The 19352-nt window shown below is 37.8% G+C and overlaps 1 protein-coding gene across 1 annotated transcript in view; it reads right to left on the bottom strand.

Moving 5' to 3' along the window:
- cacna1aa (calcium channel, voltage-dependent, P/Q type, alpha 1A subunit, a) overlaps positions 1-18781 on the bottom strand; it is a 137578-nt gene extending 118797 nt beyond the window's left edge. Inside the window, exon 1 of the mRNA XM_073839715.1 lies at positions 18510-18781. Within this exon, the coding sequence (XP_073695816.1) occupies positions 18510-18781 (272 nt within the window). The remainder of the gene's footprint in view (positions 1-18509) is intronic.
- Positions 18782-19352: the final 571 nt, after the last annotated feature.

The raw sequence follows: 19352 nt of genomic DNA, 5'->3' as shown, positions 1-19352 counted from the left end.
AAACAGCTTTACTATTTACTGCATGGTGTTATTCGTCTCATCATTATCCTATAGTGGATAATGACTTACTTCTGCGTTGAGAAAAAAGTTGGATAAATCTTTAGATTTTTTAAACGTCTTCCTCAAGCCAACATTTAAAGTTCATTTCAACAAATGAAAATTTAGAGTTATACAAATTTATTTTGATTTAAATTGTCCTCCCTTACATACAGTTAAATTTTACATCCCATTTGCTACCTCAATTCAAATTTAGGAATTTAAAAGGCATTCTTGATTCCATTTTGAATGACACAACCGACATAACCATGGCTTGCTGACCTCCAGAGATAAAAACCACCATCAGAGTGAACAGGTTGTAATGTGTAAAAGAGCATGAGGCGTTACGGAGAAAAAAGGAAGAATGATTCATTTTAGTGTGGCATAAGCTGAAATATCTGTCGAGGCAGAAAGAGAAGGAGAGATCTGGCAGGCTTTCAAAGGCTCTGTACAGTAAAGACTCCGGCTCCTCTAATACCCGGCAGTCCGTCCAGCATTACAACACATTAACACCCTCGGTGCCTTTTAATTAGCCTGCTTGGCCTCTGCTCCGAGTGTGTGTGCATGTTCTTCCACATGCATGCGTAATAATATCAGTGTTGTTGTGTGTGATCATTCTAGTGTCTAATTTAAATACTACTGTTTGTGTGCATGAGTGTGTGCTTTTGCACCCACCGGGATGGTATGATGAAAGCAAAAGTGGCGCACTCTTCCCCTGTCTCTAGTAGGGTGGATGAATGGACATCCCGTGTGTGTGATATGGCCGCAGAGTGTGATGTGGCCGAAGCGTGTGTTTTGCTGCTTTGAAGACCCGTCCTGCTCACACTCTCTTGCATTGTGAAAAAGGCGCCCATTTAAAGACAGGATGAATATGAGACAATGCTATGATGTGCTCAGCCAGAAAACTTTAATTATGAACCCACCTTCCTCCCTCTGCACAACACTATATATAGCAATGCCACTGAGATAAAAGAAAGCGGGAGACAAAGGAAGGGAGAAACTGCCCTTTCTCTGCCTGTGTGCGTGTGTGTAAAGCAGCGTCAGTGGCGCTGGGCTTGTGAACGCTATCTGGATGCTCTGAGAGGTCATTCCTGTTAGGTGTGAGGTGACAGCTGGTACAGAAGGTCATGACGAAAAATCTCATAATGCAGGGGTCCTTACATGGTAGGTTATTCTGCTGCCTCCTAAGATGCCTCATTTTCACAGAATTCTACAGCAGCAGTGAATGTTTCCCAGATGAAGCAAAATAAAACCTGTTGATCATAAATATACTTTTCAATATTTTAAAGAGATTTATAATTTGAAGGGGACAATAGTCTCAATAGTCCTCAATAGTCATGTAAAACAAAACCCTTTTTACCTTGTCAAAAACAGCTCTGTTTACAGCGACACATTTCAGTGCATGTCTCTTTAAATGATAATGAGCTACTGCTTGCCCCGCCCCGAGTCCTCAGTGGTGGGAGAAAATGAAGACTCTTATGTTCACTTTTACATCCAACTACAAAACATCTGCATTGCTTACCAGATGTTGTCGCTACAGCTGCTCAAGCGCAGAGAAAATGGTGGACTGGCTGATGGTGAAGATATGCTAAAACGGGACAGTCCGTCAGAACTTGTGGGCGGGGCCTGAGCAGTATGATGTCATACTGCTCAGAAAATCAAAAAGGCTTGATAATTAAGACTGTTTAGGTTTTTTGGGGATTAAAAAAAATTGTAGAGAATGGATTTTTATCATTGTAGGGTGGTTGAGTCTGCACACTGCTAGGACATGTAAAAGTGAATTTAGCATCCAATGTCTCTTTAAAAGACAAATTTTTAATAAAAATGATTTTAAACTACTTTAAAATCTGTGTATGTAGGCAGTAGATAGTAGTCAAGCATCAGACTAACAGTAGTTTCAATCATTTTCTCTAGAAATACACTACTGTACAAAGTTTGGAGTCCAATTTTTAAATTTTTTTGACAGAAATTAACACTTATATTTACCAAGGATGCATTAAACTGTGGAGACATTTATATTGTAACAAAATATTTCTATTTCAAATAAATAGTGTATTTTGAACTTTCTATTCATCACCCTGGGAGAAAAAAAAAAAAAGAAAAAACTTCTGGAGGATCATGTGACACTGAAGGCGGAGTAATGCTGAAAATTCAGCTTTGCCATCACAGAAATAACTTTCTTTTAAAAATATATTTAAATGGAAAACACATTTAAATTGTAATAATATTTCACACATGTTTTTTTTTACTGTATTGAACAAATAAATTCAGCTTTGGTGAACATATGATGCTTTCAAAAACATTTAAATCTTACTGAGCCCAAACTTTAAAAACAGTAGTGTAAACACACACACAAAGACACACACCAAGTGTCCTTCAAAAGTCCTTTGCCTTGTGAATCTGATGTTCTCCCACTCTTCCGGCACCCTATGCATCACGTCAATCTCTCATTCTCCATCCCTTCATCTCTCTCTGCCCCCTTCCCTTAGTCAACTGGTCCCTCGCTCTACCTCTCCCACTGAACCTGTGCATTCATCATCTCCCTCCATCAGCCCATCTTCATTCAGCCGAGTGCAGTCTGCACCGTCAGCACGGCTGCCTGACACAACGCTCCACAGAGAGATGGATAGAGAGAGATGGAGAGACAAGTTGAGACAAGAAGACGGAGTGAAGGAAAAGAATATAATCTGCAAAGGGACCAAAAGACAGAAAGATGCAGATGAAGGTAGAGGGCAAGCACAAGGAGGCATTAGACAAGAGAGACAGAGATTTTGAGCTTTGAACAGTTTTAACGGGTTAGTTTACCTAAAAATGGAAATTAGCCCATGATTTACTCACCCTCAAGGCATTCTAGGTGTATATGACTTTCTTTTTTCAGACGAATCCAATCAGAGTTACATTAAAAATTATCCTGGCTCTTCCAAGCTTTATAATCACAGTGAGCGGGTGTTTCTGTTCAACAGTCCAAAAGAAGTCCAATAAAGTGCATCCATCCATAACAAAAAGTGCTCCACACAGCTCCGAAGGGGTGAATAAAGGCCCCCCGTAGCAAATTGATGAGTTTTTGTAATAAAAATATCCATATTTAAAACTTATTAATCACTTTTCTCTAGTTTGTGCTAACTGTCGTACACGGAAGCTGCTCTGGACGAAGGTCCTATGTCATCCGCCTGGAACGGCTTACACGTATGATAGCCAGGGCAAGCAAGAAAAATGATTATTACTTTTTTAAATATGGATATTTTTCTTACAAACACAGCCGTGTGGAGCAGTTTTTATGATGAATGGATGAACTTTATAGGACTTGTTTTGGACTGTTAAACAGAAACACCCGCCCACTGCCATTATAAAGCTTGGAAGAGCCAAAATAATTTTTAAATGTTCCTTCGTTTGAATTTGTCTGAAAGAAGAAAGTCATATACACCTAGGATGCCTTGAGGGTGAGTAAATCAGGGTAATTTTAATTTTTGAGTGAACTAACCCTTTAAAAGGGCTGGTAAACTAAAGTTGCGAAAATATAAGTCGCCATGAAAACAAAATCTAACTATTCATGAATTTTTCAACTGCAAGTGATTGATCTTTTTTGTAAATTATTGATCTGTTAGTATTTTTGATTAAATTGGATCTTGCAAGAAAATTAATTCTCTCTGGTGATGTATGCCAGACTTCTCCAATCATTTCCATTGATTCCATTAAACTCTGCACCATTCTTACAACTGACTGCAAACTCACATTCAGCTCTGCCTCCACCCAATCAACAGCCAATGAACAGAACCAAGTCCTCACCCTACTTTTTAGGCTGACAGTCAGGATACGCATTCTAAATCTCTGACAAGCTACGCCAAATCGCGCTCAAAATCGCATTGGATTCGCATTCGATTTTGAGCGCGATTTGGCGTAGCTTGTCAGAGATTTACGTTGCCGCTCCAGCGGAACCTGAGCGGAACGCACGTGATGGAGATTTACTACTAATCAAAGTACCGGCTTCATTGACTAAACGCGCCTCACAATATCGTTCGATTTATCGTCTAGCCCTAGATGAACATGAGTTTCCAGGGTTGGGTTTAAGCAGACTAAATGACTGGAAAAGTCCAGTACATGTTCTCAGAGCGAAATCTGTCATTTCACCATATCGAGTTAAGACACACTAAGAGTAAATTAAGATATTTTTTACGAAATCGGAGAGCTTTCTGACCCTGCATAGATAGCAACATAATTACCAGAGGTGTCAAGTAACGAAGTACAAATACTTCGTTACCTTACTTAAGTAGAAATTTTGAGTATCTATACTTTACTGGAGTAATTATTTTTCAGACGACTTTTTACTTCTACTCCTTACATTTTCACGCAATTATCTGTACTTTCTACTCCTTACATTTTAAAAATAGACTCGTTACTCCTATTTCTTTTCGGCTAGTTTTCATTCATGTCATCGTTCAAAAAAAAAAACTATCCAGATAAATTGCGCCATCCACATAGAGTGAATTTGGTTGTGGTTGGATGAGAAGTATAAACATATACCATTCCGACACCCTATTGGTTTGTACACGATCCATCACACCTGCACGTGACATGACACAAATCACGTCACACTCCTGGCCATCGGGGAGAACCGGGACATTCCCGGTGGCCCGATCGCCGAAGAGAGGCAGACCTCCCGCACATTATGCGCAGGGGTGATAGCGTTCCGGCACCACGCCGGATTTCCGGCGTACTGTGGCTGCGGGGGAAAAAAAAATCAGGTTCGCGGATATTGATCTGTCATTTCTCTGAGATGTGCAGGTCAGAGAGCAGCTTGACGCTCAACGACTCAAACAAGTCACATTCTAGCCGATGAGCCAATCAGAAGTAGGGAAGGGGCGGGCCTTGTGTCTTTGTCAAATAGATTGATACAGGTTAAGGCAATGCTCCATGCGCGAAGGTGTTTTTAGCTCCCATACTGTACAATTGTCTCCTACTGGCAACTCAAACCGTAATTCATGGATGTGTTTATGAAGCCAGGGGAAGACATTAAGGATTTCGATAAAGGCATATTTACAGGGCTCGCAAAATCGCTAGCCCGACGTCCCGGAGCTATTGGGTTTTCCAGTCGGGCTACCAACATTATTTGACCGGCTGCCCGACGGCTATCCTGAAGTAGAGGGCTCATGGGGTCCTTAAAACTCAATTTAGTTGTATCAAATTTAAGGCCATAAAAAGTGGTAAATATTTTAAATAGTAAAAGAAGAGGATTAATTATTTTAAGAGGTCTTACAGTTGGGGACGGAAAGACGAGAATCGCGATAGAGCTGGATTAAACTTTAAGAGGCAATGATTTCATTGAATAAATATGCTCACTGCACTTTCAAAGTCAAAACGCGGCACTGTTGTCTTTATATGAATGTATCTGAAGGGAAGCGACTGTCCTCAGAAACGTGTCGTTGGCATTTTCATTTCATGACTGATAAAACAGCGTTAATGCTGCTTTGCTTTCAGCCATTCTTAGGGAAACCGTAATATTTCAGCGCTCCTAAAGCGCCCCCTCGTGACATAGAATTAATTTGCACGTCCAAATTTTTAGCTGTTTTTGGTCAGATTATTGCAAATCTCGACCAATGTTTTTTATGCAAACACAGAGTTGTAAATGTGAAAGAAGTTAATGTGCTTTCTAAAAATCTAAACAATTAGGACATTGTTTTAAATAAATGTTATGCATTATATACTTGATTTATTCATTTTAATGGGATAAAGGCTGAAATGCCAATCTATAAGCTTTTTTTGTAAAAAAAAAAAAAAAACCTTTATCTGACTGAACTGAACCAACAAGTTATGTGTTAAAAGTGCGTCGCATACATAGTACCTCCACCCCACTCACCTCGGGGGGCAAGGGAAAAAAAAGTTCAGGCTCAGGAATTTTTTCCACTATCAGGCCTGTATGCGCTATTTTAAATGACATTCGAAACTGCAAATAGTCCAAAAGTGTGACGTGGCGGAATCAGTCACCCGCACAGCGCGATGCAAAGTGATAAATAGCGCAAGTTCAAGTTGCTTGACGCATTTAGATTTAACACAGAATTGTGTTTGGCAGTTGTGTGATATGAGAACATTAAAGGTTCTGTAGGTTCTGCTGGGCTGCTGAAAACAGCTGCATGAGGAGGTAAAGTGATAAACGTCAATACATAATTACTGTCATTTTTTTATTAAAAATTTCATAGTTTATTATTATGAATTATTAAAAAAAAACAACCATTGTAAATTTATTCTTGTGACGACATCTTACTAATACTAGTCAGTTAATATCTGGATTTTAAGCAATAATTTCTTTCTTTTTAAATATTAAGTTGTAATTCATTTTAATTGGAGTAAAATGTTAATTCAGTAAGAGCCTGATTAAAGATAAATATCAGTGCCTTATATAAATGAGGTGTTTACTATACATATTAAAGTTCTTAAAGGGACAGTTCACCCAAAAATAAACATTTTCATTATTTACTCAACATCATGTAATTTCAATCCTGTATGAACTTCTTTCTTCTGTGGAACATAAAGGAAGATACTTTGAGAAATTCAAAAATTGTGTCTATAGAGTAGAAATCAAGGGTAAACAAATATGTTTGGTTACATTCTACAAAATATCTTTTGTGTTCTACAAAAGTAAGTAATTTTTACAGAATTTCTTAGCAATAAAAGTCCTGCATTCTAGCTCAAAATCAATGCTTTACTGCATGCATTTTTATATGACAAAAATGCATTATTAATTTTATAAATTATTAATAAAAGTCGCATTTGAATTCAGTATCTAACATTATTTGATTCTGTCCTGTTTTATTCATTCATTTATTTACTTTAAATAAAGGCCCTGCACTCCAGCAAGGATATAGCCAGTGTTCGGGTCATTACTCAAAAAAGATGATTTCTTACAAGTTATTATTTCTCGACTACTTGCTTATTTATCAAACGGGTGCTTTCTCTTCATCCTCTGCAAATGAAGCTATAGTAGGTAGTTTGATAGAAAGACGTTTGAATAAATAATAGTTTGCGATTGACAACGCGATTGACAATGTTGCGATAACAATACTTATAGGCAGCAACTAATCATCATATCTTCCGCTCCATGAAACACGTTAATGCTCAGTAGTACACATTTATGGTTCTTTAATGTAGCCTATTTGCATTGTAATAAAATGCGTTTATTTTCAATGGGCAAATATGCAGCTAAAACAGGTAGCCTAGTGCATTCCAAATTTTTCAACATTAACATTTTAATATAACATAGTCACTATGGCCTTTAGAAATGTTTTTTGGGGAGGTGGGGTAGTGCACAATAGGCCCCTGTGGCGCGGCCTAAGCTTTGGTCCTTAATGGCATTTTTTTCCCCTTACATTACTTTTACTTTTTTACTTTAAGTAGTTTTGAAACCAGTACTTTTATACTTTTACTTGAGTAAAAAGCTTGAGTTGATACTTCAACTTCTACAAAAGTCTTTTTAAATCTTAGTATCTATACTTCTACTTGAGTAATGAATGTGAATACTTTTGACACCACTGATAATTACCACGCTCAAGGCCCTGAAAGGTAGTAAGGACATCATTATAATAATCCATGTGAAATCACTGGTTCAACCATAATGTTAGGAAACAACAAGAATACTTTGTGTGCAGAGAAAAATAACAACTTTATTCAACAATTTCTTCTCTTTCGTGTCAGTTTTCATCACGCATTTACGAGAATAACACAAAATATTTGTGTGGTGCTGCTGATGCAGGAGCTGGCATTCTGAAGTGCATCCTGGATAAAATAAGTAAGGCATATTCCAAACCACCCTTTCTGTTGAAATCTTCAGACATGTTTACGAAGATTGTTTTATGTACAGCATGCATATTCTTCTACTTGTAAACAAGGTGCAATGCATCTGGGTTCTCCTGCGTCAGCAGCACTATACGCATACTGTATGTGTTGTGATACCCTTGTGAATGTACATCGAAGACTGACACAAAAGAGAAGAAATTGTTGAATAAACCACTGATATCACATGGACTATTTTAATGATGTCCTTTCTGGGCCTTGAACATGTCAGTTGCGTCTTACGGTCTTTCGAGTTTGGAACAACATGAGGGTGAGTAATTAATGACAGTATTTTAATTTCTGGGTGAACTACCCCTTTAAAAAGATACTTTCAGAATTCCAGAGATGTTCCCTTGCACTCAGCGCAAAACATTTACAGTAAGTCAGATTTGGCTCATCAAGTATTCCCCACCATTAATTGCTTTTATTGAAGAGTTGCAATCTACGAAATCCTATACAAGTAGCGGTATCAAAATGGCTGACAAGGCATATCAGACTTTAGGACACACAGAAGCAGAATGAGTCGAAGCAATCGGGACACACACTACACACTAATCCACTAATACAGTACATGAGTGACTCAGTGGGCATGTCAGTCAGTCAGTGAGTGTATGTGTGTGAGAATCACTGGTGTGGTAATTAGCAGTAGTAGACGGCGAAGCACTCTACAGAGCGACCTGAGAAGCCCAGCCAGTGAAATGTAAATATGTATTGATTTCCTCATCTGGCTGTAAGGTCCCAGGCTGTTTGCTTTTCTAATTCTATCTCTTGCATTCTGGCGCTGCAACCTGAATAATTTATTAACTAGAAACAGCGGCGCTTTTCCCTCTCTTAATGCAGCTATGAAAGATAGGTCTGTAGTTACAAGCGCTAACACTCTCTCCATCTCTTTCCTTCACTCTAATCGCTCATTTACCCTTAGTGCTCATAAATTAGAATGTTAGGACAGGATTAACACAGATACCGTTTGTGTGCGTGTGTGTTTGAGCAGCACAAACGTGTGACTGAAAAGTGCAGTAGGCTAATTAGCTTTATAGGAAGTACTATGTGGAGCATTCCACTTAATTCCTGTATCATCCTACTTATAATCACTTAAACATGTTCATTTATGAGCGAGAGAGAATATTTTACACTACTTTTTAAAAATGTAGGGTCAGTACTTTTTTTATATATACACACTTCTATTCAGCAAAGATGCATTTAATAACGGTACAAAATATTTTTATTTCAAATAAATGCTGTTCTTTTGAACTTCCTATACATTAAAGAATCCTGGGAGAAAATAGATCACAGTTTCCACAAAAATATTAAGCAGCACAACTGTTTTCAGCAGTGATGATAGTATCAAATGTTTTTTTGAGCAGCAAATCAGCATATAACAATTATTTATGAAGGATCATGTGACACTGAATACCTGTGCAATGACTGCTGAAAATTCAGATTTGCCATTAGAAAGTAAATACAACTTTAGGATATCTTAGAATAGAAAACAATTATTTAAAATTGTAATAATAATGCATTAATTTCTCACATCATTATTTCTGATTAAATAAATGCAGCCTTTGAGCATAAGAGACATCTTCGAAAACCATAAAAATCTTACTGACCACAACAGTAGTGCATACACATAATATAATATAATAATGTATTTTAGTCGAGTTTGAGCTATAAAGCTACAGCAGTGTGCAGAGAATAGAATGGTCCTGTCTCTAATAGTCTAATACTATTTATGCCTCTCTGTGTGCTAGAAATAGTAAAACAGCAGCATTGTAGACGGTGTTGGTATCAGTGATATGTGTTTGCGTGTGTTTCTACTAGACTAGAGAGAAGGTAGTAGGTAAAGGTGTGTAGCAGTGGCAACAGCATTAGCAGCAGCAGCACGTGACACGAGCACCAGCGTGAAAATTCAAACCACCACATCTTTTTTCCTCACTCCGCACCCAAAATAGATTTCTCCCAAGTCAGCATCACACACACATACCACCCAGCCACAGAAAATGAATAATTCACTACTAGAACACAAGATACAGAACCAGAGAGAAAGAGGAAAAACATGAGCGGGTAGTGAAGTGCAATGCTAGACTGAGACGCAAGAAATACCAATAAAACAACTGACTATACACCTCTGCTACATTGTACAAGGACATACTGTACATATCAACAGAGATAAAAAAAAGTAATTCTGAAAAATTCTAACGGGAAAGAAAAAATACACAGTATATATCTGTCATCTTTTACCCTCATGTCGTTACAGACCTGCATCTTTCTTCTGCGGAACATAAAAAGAGGATTTTGAAGGTTTTTACTGGTTGCTCTTTTCCATCCAAACAAAGGTGTCATATGACTCCAGAAATTATATGGACATCTTTTATACTTTCTGAAGCTCAAACACCTCAGACTTTAAACAAATAAGTATGTAAAGCTAGACAGGTAAAGAGATCCAGATTTCTCTAGACTACAACTTTGTGATTGTGAATGTGGATGAGTGAGAGTGTGTTAACGACTGGGTTTTGTAGCCTCGTCTGCGGCAGTAGCAGCTGAGCAGTGTGGGGCTGCAACATTACGGATGACTACACTCATTTAGACCCAGACATTAGGAGGTATGAAACCACCAGATTAGGCCTGGAAGGCAAACACAAACATGCACATATACACACACTGCTTAGCTGAAACAACAAGACCGGTGCGCTTATAATTTGCAAACAGGTCTCATGCTGTAATGTGACTTCGATGGCATTTCAAATTTCATGTGACACTTTCATTTTCAGAAATGTTGTCGCGCCCCTTCTCAATACACATTTCTGCCTTTATGTAAGTAACACATCACACACACACACATTACTTACACTAGCAAGAAAAAAATATATATTTTCGATTTGCACATTAAAAATGTAATTAATATTCTATTTATTAAAGGGATAGTTCACCCAAAAATGAAAATTTTTAAGTCAAACCGTGGTAGTCTGTTAGTATAGCTAATATAATGGCAGTGAATGGGCACCAAACCTTTGAAAGTAAAAAAAAAAACAAAAAAACATGCACAGACAAATCCAAATTTACACCCTGCGGCTCGTGACGATATATTGATGTCCTAAGACACGAAACGATCGTTTTTTTTTTTGTGAGAAACTGAACAGCATTTATATAATTTTTTACCTTTGATACACAGCAATTTCCAACTTAGCTCAGCATCGGGCGTTTAATGTGTACATGCTCTGGCGTTGTATACGTAAATGCCGGAAGCGATCTGTCGCATGTATACGACACTCACTGTTTACACAGCGCACAGAGATTGTGGGTATAGCGGCTATTCAAAATGGTAGTTACTTGAGCTTATCCTGGTTGTTCAAACCGATTTAAAGCTAAAAGTTTACATTTGCTTACGCAAACTCATCCAGGACTGTTGACTTTTCACCGATTTCCCCTTCCCGCATTTGCGTATACTACGCCAGAGCGTGTACACGTGTAATGCGCCGGATGCTGAGCTGAGTTGGGCACTGCTTTGTATCAAAGGTAAAAAATGATATAAATACTGTTCAGTTTCTTGCAAAAAATGATCGTTTCGTATCTTAGGATCTCAATGTATCGTCACAAGCCGCATGGTTTAATTTGGATTTGTCTGTGCATAGTTTTTTTTTTTTACTTTCAAAGGTTTGATGCCCAACAGACTGCAACAGTTTGCGTTAAAAATCTTCCATTGTGTTCTACTGAAGAAACAAAGTCACCTACATCTTGATGCCCTGGAGGTAAGCAGATAAACATTACATTTTCATTTTTGGGTGAACTATCCCTTTAAAACCATGTACGAATCTCAGGTTAGTGTTTTTAAGCATTTTACATTTAAGAGGGTTAAAATAATAACTCAAGGCAGTAACAATTTAAGCAATATATTTCATTTGGGAACTTACCTTCAGCTATTCTTTTTATAGTTAACTTGTAACTATTTTTTACATTTTTCAGGTCATATCAGTCAATCTAGGTAAATATTGGTCACAAGCACAGACATTTACTTTAAAGATGCATTGTGTAAATTTTAGGGCCATCTAGCGGTGAGATTGCGAACTGCACACAGAGAGAAGCTACGGTGGCTGACAAAGGACAAATATTTAGTTGTCTGAGACAGCAGAGAGTAGCCACTAGTAAATTAAAAAATTATATTTACTTAATTATTCAGTAAACTGGTTGTATTGTGAATATTATTGTTACTTGTTCATCATTGTTGCAGTGTTTTATTGACAAGAACAACATGATGACGAAACGTGCTCTGTAGAGCAGTTTGTCCATTTAGGACTAGGGCTGTGCAAATAATCTAATGTGATTACCATGTACATCTTGCCAGTAATGCCAGGTCTGTGATTAGTCGTAAATCTCCATCATGTGCTGTCAGATGGAGTGGCATTTACAACACATAGTCGTAGTTCACTGACAAGCTACACAATATCGTGTTCATTATCGAAGCGATACATCTCCGATATTGAATGCGATATTGCATAGCTTGTCAGTAAACTACGACTCTATCGCACTCGATTATTTGCACAGCCCTATTTAGGGCTATGAAATATGATGGCGCAATTTCCACGTAAAGGGAACCCCAAGTTTACGTAGATAACTTGTAGATAACTGGTGGTGTATGTAGATTGTCTGTGTGTAACAATGTCTAGTGTATTGTCCCTGTTAAATAAACAAACAAATAAATAAAATATAATCATAAAAACATAACGGTTCATTACGTAAGGTCTTTATACACTTCTGAAAACATAGCTGTGTATATTATATTGCATTTTTTGTTAATAGATCCTCCTAAATATTACACACTGCTCCTTTAAATTTCACTAAGCTGATTACTCACTAAAAACTCCCAAAGATAATTTTTTCAGGCCATTTCAAATCTTATTTTGATGTAACAAAGTGGTTATATCTAAGTGTGTGAGCGGTTTACTTATTTTAATTAGTCTTTGCATTAACATTGTTTATCCATACTGACTCGCGAACGCGGTAAGAACACAAGAGGTGGGATTTATTGCATGAACCAATCACAGCTGAACATAACTAGTCATATCCAATCATATCACGATCATATCCTCTCATGTGACTTTGCCCCCTTTCATTCTCAATTACCACCCGCTAAACTTACGGCACGCTTTAGGGGGTCTGTTAAAACTCAGTGGGCTCAGGGGAGGCGAGAGAGACACTGGCTCCCGCTGTATCTTTACCTGCTGGTGTTGCTGTTGAACAATGTTACATATTTTTATTTTGAGGAGACACTGCCTCCCTTGCCTCCTCTGAGGAAACACCCTGATGCACACAAATTACCTGACAGCATTTTCCATGACTTTTGACCAAATGGTCTAATGGATGTATGAGGTTAGTTGCTTTCAAGACTGCTGTAAATATCTGAATCCTTTGCCAATCCAATATTTATATCTTTTACAATCATGCCTATAAACAGAGAGGGTGAGCGAGGAAGTGAGTGGCAGAGATGACAGTGACAGTTGTGTGAATGAATCTAGGATGACACATTTAACTCCCTGCTTCCCAAATGGAAGAGAGGATCTAAGATGACGGGACAATCTTATCATCCAGTCATATCCCATCATACCCACTGTTGAGACCAACAGGAACATGTTGTGATGCTGTGAACCAAGGGAGAAGAAGAGCTGAAGTGTCTATTGAAGCCAGGGTTTATAATCCAATTAAGTGACGTGCGTTTAAAAAACAAAACAAAACACAATCAACCAATCAATGTTTAACTGAAAACTGCATGCTTACTGTGTAGCCTTTTAAAACTGTATGTTTGTATTTAGGTGTGTACATCTAACTATGCGTCCATACTAAATAATTTACATAAAGACATCCTCCCATCTTTTTTTTTAACGTTAACGTCTCTTACCTTTTTAAAGACTTTTCTTTAAAGACATTTTTATTCAATTATCAGAACCCCTATTAGATCACATATGTAGAGTTGAAGTCAAAAGTTTACATACACCTTGCAGAATCTGTTAATTGTTTTTTTTAATCAACATAAGAGGGATCATACAAAATGCATGTTATTTTTTTATGTTGTGACCTGAACAAGATATTTCATATAAACTATGTTTACACACAGTTCACAAAAGAAAATAATAGTTGAATTTATAAAAATTACCCTGTTCAAAAGTTCTTAATACTGTGTTGTTACTTGAATTATCCACAGCTGTTTTTGTGTGTGTGTGTGTGTGTGTGTGTGTGTGTGTGTGTGTGTGTGTGTGTGTGTGTGTGTGTGTGTGTGTGTGTGTGTGTGTTTTTGTGATAGTTGTTCATGAGACCCTTGTTTGTCCTGAACAGTTAAACTGCCTGCTGTTCTTCTGAAAAATCCTTCAGGTCCTACAATTTTTTTTGTTTTTTCAACATTTTTGTGTATTTGAACCCTTTCCATCTATTCCATGACTATGATTTTGAGATCCATCTTTTCACACTGAGGACAACTGAGGGACTCATATGCAACTATTACAGAAGGTTCAAACACTCACTGACGCTTCAGAAGGAAACACGATGCATTAAGAGCCAGGGGGTGAAAACTTTAGGAATTTGAAGATCAGGCCACAGTACATTGAACTTATTTTGTCTTCTGGGAAACATGCAAGTATCTTCTGTAGCTTCTAGAGGGCAGTACTAAATGAAAAAAAAAATGATATATAGGCAAAATAAGAAAAATGCACGCATCTTCGTTCTGTTCAAAAGTTTACACCCCTGACTCTTTATGCATAGTTTTCCTTTCCGGAGAATCAGTGAGTGTTGAACAACAATGTCAACTATGTTTGCATGTACTGTAAATTGGGAATCCTAAATCCTAAATAACACTTAAAAGTATAAATAAGGATGGCTTTGTGTGAACCAACACATTACTTAAAATACTTTTCAACTTGAAGCCAATCTGTGCAAATACACAAATAGGAAAACACATCCGATGTAAGTTATTAGAAAGTGTTAGAATGAGTAAACATGAACTGCCAAGAAATAACAATACTATAATCCAGCCAGTACACATAATACATAGCCACTTTACATTTGTGGTTTATAATTTGTCCGATTCTGCTGAATAGACAAGAGAAGAAAAATATTTGAGCACATAACACTGACATATACGCTAAACACTGCATTATACAGTAGATTCAGTGGTCTATGATGCCTGTTCTCAAGACACTCTGCAGCCCTCTTAGAAAACTACATTCTCCATTTCTCCTCTAAACTGGCATTGGGGTATGCAGTTAGACAGCATTGCCTGTCTGTGGCCCATCTTTATGCATACAACAGCGGACTGACTCCAAGGAGGCAGAAAGGCGGGAGGGAAGGAGAACATGCCATTGAGAAGCGGTCTTTCAGTCCGCCGCTGTTATTTTTAGCCTGACAGGAACATCGGAACAGGAGAAAGCACGAGACATGCTTCTGATAAAGCAAAAAGAGGTCTGATATGTCAGAAAATGTGTAAGCTATGTGTGTACATATCAGATTTTACCATAATTCTTTGAAATGCTGAAACACTATTGGTAGACTTGAGCCTGTCAGCACCAGCTAACACAAACCCAGCTTGATACTAACGCTGGCATTGATCATCTTTGCATAAAAACTGTATTCCAGTTATAAGGAAACACTAGTTTGAAAATGAGAAGGAGGAACTGAGAGAGAAAGGGAAAGGAGAATAAATAATTGAAATTCTGCAGACTGAATGTAGATCACTGCCTCTACACATGGAAGAAAACTGCAAGGGCTCACGACTCACGACAACTTCTTTCTATCCGTCTGTCTCCCTCTGGTGTCCACTCAACTGCTCTTTCTGCCTTCTACTCCAACTCATCTGTTTATAGCATAGTGTCTTTTATATTATTAATTTCTTGTTTGTTTCTATCTGTCATTCTTTGGTGGAAAACTAGACTTGATGGACTGTGAGTTCAGAACATTCAATCAACTTATTTGTATTTGAAACATTCATGCGCTTCTCTTACTTGAATGAGACCAAAGGTTCAAACATGTTTCCTAAGTAAACTGGCTTAAAACTGGACACATATTATAGGTCTCCTCAGATAGATGTGCATATCTGCACTCCAGATAGGCTGCAGTTTCATAGTCGTCAATGAAACTAAAATTAGAAAACACAGCTATAAGGTTACATTCCATTTACAGTGCAGAGAGAGAGAGAGAGAGAGCCCATAGACGAGACAATGTAGGCATCACAAATGTCTTTTTAGACTTTCATTATCTCTATAGAGAAGGTAAAAGAAGGGATGCAATATTTGGCAACCATAAACTGAGTCTTTTCATCTACATGTGACAAGCTCTTACACTTCTGCAATACATCAAATCTTAATCACATATTGAAACTACTAAAGAAGCCTGCTATACTGTGGGCGTCTAAAAAACACTTTGATAAAGCAATTCCTAAATTAAGGAGCTCAGATCACAAGGCCTCATTAGATGTTTCCGTGACATGAATCAGAAGAATAAGGCTTTTATAGAAAGAGGGCTTTCAGGCTGAGTGCAAGGTTAAAGGTCATTGAAAGCTCTGACTGATCAAAACACAGTGTCAAAGAGAAGTGTGTGTGGGTGCAGTTCTGTGCACATGTAATGATTTTAAATCCTAAGAGGTCTATTAGAAAAGGCAGGGAGCTTTAGCTACAGCTTTTTTCTGTAGCTAAAGATTTGTTTAACTAAAACATTAATGTTTTTTGGGTTGTTCTGCCATTATAACAAGGCATCAGGCATCCAATCTGATATAACAATAGTTATATTGTGGAAAGTCTTCAGTGGAAAAGGGCAAAACACAGTCTTTTCAGGACATGCCAAGTCAAAAATACATGCATGATTCAATAGACCTGCTCAATGGATACGCATGGTTTTTCATTTTCAAAAACAAATACAAAAACAAAACTGGTCTACAAAAAACCTAAAACCTATTACATGAAACCCCACATAATAATATACAATTACACACACATAAAGCAGTGTTTTTATACAACAGTGACTTACTATATATTATGTAAAAACAAATATGTGGCAAGACAATTTAAAGTTGTCCAAATGGAGTTCTTAGCAATGCATATGACTAATAAAAAAATTAAGTTTTGATATATTCACGGTAGGAAATTTACAAAATATCTTCATGGAACATTATCTTTACTTAATATCCTAATGATTTTTGGCATAAAAGAAAAATCAATCATTTTGATCCATACAATGTATTGTTGGCTATTGCGACAAATATACTCATGCTATACATGGTTTTGTGGTCCAGGGTCACATATGTAAAATGAGTACTATGTCCAAATTTGCAGTATTAATATAACACAGGGTGAATATGTATATTTAGTTGATAGACACTTTATTATCCCATAAGCCAATGAGTGAAGAGTTGTCATAATCATAAATGGCACTTAACATGCGGCTGATGACAGAAGCATCAATACCACACATCCACACTTATAAAATGTAGTTTATTAACACTCAAGAAGTAAATTTTTAGTCTAACACTAAGCGATTTTAGAAGTTGCCAAGTCTATGTCGCTCTGCTCCACTCACATATGCTATTCCAGACCAGCTTTCGATCTGTGCGCTCCTTGATTTTTTTTTTTTACTATTTACTAATTTTTATCTAAAATGCAAGTTTCTGTTTTTTTAAGGTAGCCTATGCTACGTGTTTACTAAGCTATTGTATAAAAGCAACATGTGAACCACAAAACCAGTCATAAGTAGCACAGGTATATTAGTCGCAACAGCCAACAATACATTGAATGGGTCAAAAATTATCAATGTTTCTTTTATACCAAAAACCATTAGAACATTAAGTAAAGTGCATGTTCCATGAAGACATTTTGTAAATATTCTACTGTAAATATATCAAAACTTAATTCCTGATTAGTAATATGCATTGCTAAGAACTTTATTTGTACAACTTTAAAGGCGATTTTCTCAATATTTAGATTTGAGATCTACCCTCTGATTCCAGATTTTCAGATTATGTCTTAATCCCAATAAAAAAAAATAAAAAATAAAAATAAAAAAAAACTCATGACTGGTTTTGTGGTTCAGGGTCACGCTGTATTGAGCATCAACACTGCTTTAATTACCTGCGGCCTTGTGATATTGCTTTAAGTTTTCATTTTTCCCCATACAAAACCCATTTTGTCTTTAAAAACGAGGCTCAAAAGGTGCACTATGAAAGATGCAAGTACACGTACATATCTCGTATTCTCCAGGAGCTCTTAGAATATGGGAAATGGTGGCTCTCCCCCTCCCCTCACCTCCCCTTTTCACCATCGCTTTCTCTCGAATGAGACCAAGCTGAGAGACTGCACATGCTGACATCAGCAAGCCTCTGCGAGCCACAGCGCCGCCCGCTATCGTCACACAGCACCGCTCACCTCACGCCCGTACGTAACACACCGAACACACACCAGAAATAGACTCGATTCATCTTGCCACCGAAATAACTTGACAAATAAACGCCTGAAAACGTTCTAATGCGCGTTTTCCCACAAAGCTATCAATAACCCAGCAGTATTGTGACTCATTATGGTCGTGTTGTAAGACATTTTCAGGTGACCTTACATATGCCACACTCATACCTGCAACTGGAGGCCCCAGGGTACTCACTGTGAGGGGATTTAAAAGGATATGGCCATTCGGTGATCTTTTTGGCGTATTTTCTCACAAAGTTGTCCTCACTGAAGATGAACAGAGATCGGTTGACAGTGAAGCAGTTTTGCCGCACCGGTATAGGGTTGTACAGGGCCATAGTTCTGGCTCGCTGGGCCATTGACTGCTTGTACACTCTCTGATGTGCACCCGGCGGGCCGCCCTGCCTGCTGCCGCCGCGGCCGGGTCCCCCTTGAGCGTGTCCCGGTCCTCCGCCATACCTGGACGGCACCTCATCTCCGAACCGAGCCATTCTATAGACACCAAATGCCAGTCTTCACGAAGCAGGAAAAAAGGGGGCGAATATTCAACGCGACCACACCACATTACATCCCATCTGCTTCAAAACTTAATACGTGTATAACTGGAGTACACATTTGTCTTCATGGCTTTTATATGCGATGCCACGCTCCAGGAGCTGATGGTTAGATTTCAGGAAAACGAAAAATAAGACGAACAAAAACCAAACAAACAAAATTTTAAGAAAAAAGCGTGCCTTATATTCTGTAGTTCACAGGTTCGTTGTCCACTTCAACATACAAAATGATCCTTCATCACCTCATTTTATGTCCAAAATCAACATATTTCCACGGCTATGTAATTCTTGGGTAAACCTCTCGTTTTCTGTGGCTCCATCCTCATATTTTCCAGAACTGTCTCTCTCTCCTGTGCTTTTCCTTGAAAAATCAGGTTGTAATTATCATAGCTACAATCATTTATACGATCTAGGTGTGATAACCAAGTGAACAAAAATGAAAACATTTAAAACAAAATGTTTTAACTGTAGTACATTCTGATGATTACGGTATCCATATCTATTTTAA

The sequence above is a fragment of the Garra rufa genome, chromosome 1 (assembly GCF_049309525.1).
Source record: "Garra rufa chromosome 1, GarRuf1.0, whole genome shotgun sequence".
Classification (NCBI taxonomy): domain Eukaryota; kingdom Metazoa; phylum Chordata; class Actinopteri; order Cypriniformes; family Cyprinidae; genus Garra; species Garra rufa.
This window is presented reverse-complemented; position numbering and strand designations above follow the sequence as displayed.